Source organism: Panicum virgatum, chromosome 2K, assembly GCF_016808335.1.
Source record: "Panicum virgatum strain AP13 chromosome 2K, P.virgatum_v5, whole genome shotgun sequence".
NCBI classification, from domain to species: domain Eukaryota; kingdom Viridiplantae; phylum Streptophyta; class Magnoliopsida; order Poales; family Poaceae; genus Panicum; species Panicum virgatum.
The window spans coordinates 32,596,355-32,602,549 of record NC_053137.1 but is presented as its reverse complement, the minus strand read 5'-3'; the positions used below and the strand labels follow the sequence as shown (position 1 = coordinate 32,602,549).

General features: G+C 43.4%; 1 protein-coding gene across 1 annotated transcript; it reads right to left on the bottom strand.

Annotated features, from left to right (window-relative positions):
- Positions 1–357: 357 nt before the first annotated feature.
- On the bottom strand, positions 358–717 carry LOC120695227. The gene has a single exon (XM_039978524.1). The coding sequence runs from the start codon at positions 715–717 to the stop codon at positions 358–360; it is 360 nt and encodes a 119-aa protein (XP_039834458.1).
- Between the last annotated feature and the right edge of the window lie 5,478 nt (positions 718–6,195).

The window sequence follows — 6,195 nt, the reverse complement described above, 5'->3', positions numbered from 1 at the left end:
TAACTTCATCAAATGAAAAAACTCAAAACTAGAAAATTGTAGATCTCGTCGAGGGCTATAATTTTCATATAAAAATCATCTTTATACGATGTCATATCGAAGAGTTATGATTTTTCAAAGATTCAGCTGAAATAAATTAGAAAAGGAAAAAACAAAACACGGCACTGTAGCAAATCCGGGGTTACTGTAGCAAATCCTGGCCGCACAGTGCCATGCAAGCCATGCAAAACCGGACTGGACCTGGGGTGAACGGGTTTGCAAGTTCGAGAGGCTAGATGTCCGGTTTCTAAGTTTATGGATCTATTTGACACAGCACTGAAAGTTCAGGTGCCCACAGTGCATTTTACTCTTCTTGAATCATGAAGAGTCAGTCTCGATGAAGATTCTGGATATACCGGCCTCCAACGCAGCTTGTAGAGCTGCCAAGCACGCTTCTCCTTCTGTAGACAATGCACCATACACCGCACGAAAACGCCCAGCACCTGCAAGAATACCATGCCCATCACAATCCCTCATCACAAAGCCCCATGCCCCGCATTTCTCCTTCTCTATAAGAGCACCATCCGAGTTGATCTTCAGCAAATTAGCTGGAGGTGGCAGCCATCTCCTCTCCATCCTATCTCTAACAGCACCCCGGTTGCCATCATCTTTTATCATCCGTTCAACATCAGTAGAGAACAGGGTAGTTTTGTGAGTGATCTCTTGGACCGAAGCCATCCCTTCTCCTGCATTTGCTTTGTTCCTTCCTCCACCATGCCCACAGAAAGCTGATTACTAACTTCTGACGACCACATTCCATATTTAGGATATCATGAATTACTGCTCTAGCTGAGTTAAGGGCTACTAATCGGTTCCTGACATCCTCCAAGTTCACTTCTTGCTAGCATTTCCTCACCTGCTTGCACCTGATTGTGTCAATGTCCATCCCTCTACGGGCGATGTTCATGCGAACAGGGAGGTTGTTGTGAGCAAAACGCCACAGAAACTGTTTTACTTTCGGCACACAATCAGTTTTCCACAGCTATCCCCATAGTTTTTCTCTTCCTCCATCTTGCCCTGAGCTCGATGAACCAGATTGTTTCACTTTCTCTTGCTCACGCTTGTCTTCCGGCCTATGATAAGCTGACTTGATAGAAAATAAGCCCCTCGGGTCAAATGCCAAGCAATGGTATCCTCATACCTATTGACGACCAAAATTGGCACTAGACACTAACGACCGGTCTGACCGGTCTGACGCTGTAGTTGATCCGGCAGCAGCCGACCGGTCTGACCGGTAGGGTCGACCGGTCTGACCGGTCTATGAGGAGTCCGAGTGTAATTAGACTATTTCGTAGGTTTTCATCTGTAAAAAGATTACTTGCGGGATAAGTCCACCCCACCCTATAAATATAAAGGGTCACAGCCGATTAGGGTATCCAATCGATCAAATATACAATACTTTTATCTTTTTACTTTTTTTGCCCTAGCTTTTTCTCATCTACTATATGCTATTCCTCCGTCTCTATGTCGATTGAAGGCATTCTAGGTGGCCTGCCGACCCTAGAACAACCCTGCGTGCGCCTGCCCCGACGGGTCCTTCCTGGGCGACGTTCGTTGTTTTCGCCGCCGGCCTGCCCGGCGACAACTGGTCTGACCGGTATACCCGACCGGTCTGAACATCGGCGCTGCTTCATGCCGTCACTCGCTGCGCGTTCTAGCACTTTCGTGTGTTGGCCCTAGTTCTGTGCCAACATACTTTTTGGCGACTCCGCTGGGGAACAGAAAAAATAAATCGGTTGCCATGACCGGTATTCCTAAACCCGGTGAAGTTGATGCTGCCAACATCAAGAGGACGACTCTTCAGCAACTTTCGGCCGAACATCAGAAGGTTCTTGATGGCATCCAAAAGAAGATCAGAGAGGAGAAGGAGAAGGAGATCCAGAGGCTGGAAGAAGAAGCCACGAACCAGTACATCTCACACTTCTCCATCGACCGACAAGTGAAGGTCACAATGGATGCTGCCTTCGATGCTTCACAGTTTGAGGTAAACTTCGATGAGAACAAGCAGCCTGTCCTTAATTCTGAAATAGCTAATGCTATAGATGATGTTATTTCTTCTCATGTGAATAATAAATTAGAATTTATTGGTCAAAATATGCATGATATGTTTGATAATCGTTTTAGCCGAATTAAAATACATCTTGGCATGAAGTCTGTCGGTAATGATATGTCTACATCTAATACTGATAAGATAACGGGTGGTTTGGCAGTTCCAACTAATAATGCTATTGTGACTAATTCGGCTAATAAGCGTAGCTGAATTAATTATAATGCATCACCTAATGCCAATGTGCCATATGGAGCAGCAAGTTCGTTGCGACATTCTACACCGCCGAACTTTGCTCAACCAAACAATACACCGATCACAAATCGGCCTAATGCCGATGATGTTGGATCAGGTAGTATTAAAGAGGAGGTGATGAAGATATTTCGGCAAACCTTTGATATATAATCTAAAGCCAAATGCCGAACTTATCAAAGACCATACCCTGAGAATTACGATTATATTGCATATCCTCAAGGGTTTAAAATTTTTGAATTTGTTAAATTCACTGGTGATGATAGTAGAACTATATTGGAGCATATTGGTCAATTTATTATTCAATATGGTGAAGCTAGCACTAATGACATTTACAAATTGAGGTTATTTCCGTTATCTCTATCAGGTGTTGCATTTACTTGGTTTATTTCATTGCCACCCAATTCAGTTTTCACTTTTGCTGATCTAGAGTAAAAATTCTATGATTATTTCTTTACTGGTGAAACTGAATTGAGATTGTCACATCTTTCGGTTAAACAAAAAATACAGGAAGGTGTTTCTGAGTATATTAGAAGATTTAGAGATACTAGAAATCGATGTTATAGTTTGGCAATTTCTGATAGAGATTTGGCTGATCTAGCTTTTGCTGGTTTACTTGATTTTCATAAAGCAAAGCTAGAGGGAAAGAATTTCTAGATGTTAGTCAAGCCATACAAAAACTCTGGCTAATGAAAACCAAGCTAAAGAAGCTAGAGATTCTCAAAAGTCCAATGAAAAACCTAATCGTCCTGTTTATGTGTTTGGGTGTGGTTCCAATGCTTGGGTGTGATTCCAATTATTCGGACGATGAAGGTAAAGATATTTATACCGCTGAATTTGTTTGGCCCTCCAACGATAAACCTTGCGTTTGCGGTTCTCTTAAGCCAATTCATAAAGATCAGCAAGAAAGATTTACTTTTGATGTATCCAAAAGTGAGAGAATATTTGATGAATTATATAAGAATGGATACATCAAGATGTCGCATGTCATACCGCCGCTTGAAGAATTAAAGCAGGCGAGCTTATTACAAATTTCATAATACTTTCTCGCATGCGACTAATGAATGCAATGTGCTTCGGAGACAAATTAAATTGGCTGTTAATGAAGGCCGAATAATTGTTCCACAAATGAAGGTGGATCAAAATTCTTTCCCTACACATACATATATGCTTGAATTGAATAATCCCAAAGTGTTAATTCAGCCAAATCAAGCCGAATCGGCAAAAGAGAAAAATATAATTGTTGGTGAAGAGAGATCTGAGCTCTCAAAATCTCGCCAGGAAGCTCCAACAAAGAAGGTCCCTGAAGATTCATTGAAGAATTCGATGCTCGGGGGGCAAGAAAAGAACAATGGCGCCAGGTCTGCCCCGACCGGTCTGACCGGTCACTCTGGAAATTTTGGAAAAAATTCCAGAAACAAAAAAGAAAAAGAAAGACTGAGTTTTAAAGAACTCTTGGCCAAGTATGAGAAGAAAGGAGTCGTCCAGAAGTAGAAGGGACGGCTAGACAAAGTTGAGGATACAAAGTCATCATTGAAGTCTCAAGAGCAATCGAGTTCGAGCCAAAATAATTCATTTAATGAACCGATTGCTTCATGGTATTGCTGGTATCCTTGTTATATGCCTTTGGATTATAGTAGGATGCACATGCAGTCGTATTATATTTATTATCCTCCTATATATCCAAGTTTTGCTTCACAAAGACCGATTAGCAATAATCTTATCAAAAAGGACATTGGTTGCAGCAAAGAGTGTGAGGAGAGTACAAAGCAAGATTCAAAGTGTATACACCCGAGGTGGTGTCCCTCAGCCTTGTCTCACACCCAAAAGAGGAGGCTGCAACGGATGCGCAAGAAAGAGTCCATGAAACAGCAAGCAGAGGTTGTACCAGTTAGGTTAGCAACCATGAAGCAGGTATGGAGGCCTAAGCAAGTTGTTTCGTCATCAGCTTGAAGAAGAAGCAAGATACGGCCGATAATTTGTTATCGCCCTTAGTACAAAAAATGGCCGATGTCTTCATCGCCCTTAGACAATTTTGGTCCAGAAGAGTGTTCTTTGACACACAAGTTTTGCCAAAGAACAGGAGGGCATATGTTGACGACCAAAATTGGCATTAGACAGTACCGACCGGTCTGACCGGTGCGCCCTAGCGGTCTAACCGGTCAGACGCTGTAGTTGATCCGGCAGCAGCCGACCGGTCTGACCGGTAGGGTCGTCCGGTCTGACCGGTCTATGAGGAGTCCGAGTGTAATTAGACTATTTCGTAGGTTTTCATCTGTAAAAAGGTTTACTTGCGGGATAAGTCCACCCCACCCTATAAATATAAAGGGTCACAGCCGATTAGGGTATCCAATCGATCAAATATACAATAGTTTTATCTTTTTACTTTTTCTTTGCCCTAGCTTTTTCCCATCTACTATCTGTTGTTCCTCCTTCATCTCTACATCGATTGAGGGCGTTCTAGGTGGCCTGCCGACCCTAGAACAACCTTGCGTGCGCCTGCCCCAATGAGTCCTTCCCGGACGGCATTTGTTGGTTTCGCCGCCGGCCTGCCCGGCGACAACCGGTATATCCGACCGGTCTTACCAGTCTGAGCATCAGCGCTGCTTCATGCCGTTGCTCGCTGCGCGTTCTTGCGCTTTCATGTGTTGGCTCTAGTTGTGCAGCAACAATACCCTTGCTTCAGAGGAATAGACAAGATGTGTTGCACATCTTCAGTCCAGAAAATGCTACGGACTAACTCATCCTACTGTCCTGTTACAGGATCAATCAAGTCGGCAACTTTATTCACAATCACCCTCCCCCTCGGCGTGCTTGGTTTACGTGTAACTCCATTAGGAATCCAGGGATCACTCCAGATATTAATGCAGTTCCCATTACCAACCCTCCATATTAGTCCCTCCTTCAGCGCCTTGAAGCCGTGCAGTATGCTTCGCCATGAATACGAGATTGCGGCTTCTCTATTGCCACTAATGAATCACCGTTCGGAAAATACTTTGCTCGGAGCACTTGGGCACACAGGGAGTTAGGTTCAATAAGCAGACGCCACCCTTGCCGTGCCAACATGGCCAAATTAAATAGACGGAAATCTCTATAGCCCAGCCCCCCTTTCTTTTCTCGACTGCATAAGAGCTCCCAAGAAGGCTAGTACATTTTATTCTCCTTTTCCTGTTGCAACCACCAGTACCGGCAGATCATTGTGCTTATATCATCACAAAGCGTTTTTATTAGATCAAAACAGGACATGGCATATGTTGGAATGGCTTGTGCGGTTGCCTTAATGAGAACATCCTTTCCCGCCCTTGATAAGAGCTTTTCTTTCCGGCCCCTGTATTCTCTTCCAAACTCTCTCCTTTAAATAATTGAAGGTCTGAATTTTGGATCTGCCCATATAAACAGGTAATCCAAGATACCTCTCACTTTTTGCTTCTGCATTAATATTCATTTTATCCATGAAAGCGTCCTTAACTCCCTCTGTGGTGTTTCTACTGAACATGATCGATGATTTATCCTAGTTGATAGTTTGCCCAGAACAATCTTCATATAATGAAAGGACGTTTTGCAGGTGCTCTGCACTCCCATCCTCAATTTTGAAGAGTAGCAGCGAATCATCTGCAAACAATAAGTGATCGACACTCGGCGCTCCCTGGCACACAAGAACACCAACTGTTTCATCATGCTCTTCTGCCGAATTCAGTAAGCAAGAAAAAGCTTCAGCACAAATCAGATAAATTAGATAGGGAGACAAAGGATCTTGTTAGAAGCGACGGCGAATAAACAATGAAGAACAACAAGATCAATCGCAGGAGACACGAGAATTTAACGTGGAAAAACCCCTCCAATGTGGAAGGGAAAAA

Excerpts from the sequence above, each read along its gene's own strand:
- LOC120695227 (XM_039978524.1), bottom strand. The coding sequence starts at position 717 with ATGGCTTCGGTCCAAGAGATCACTCACAAAACTACCCTGTTCTCTACT.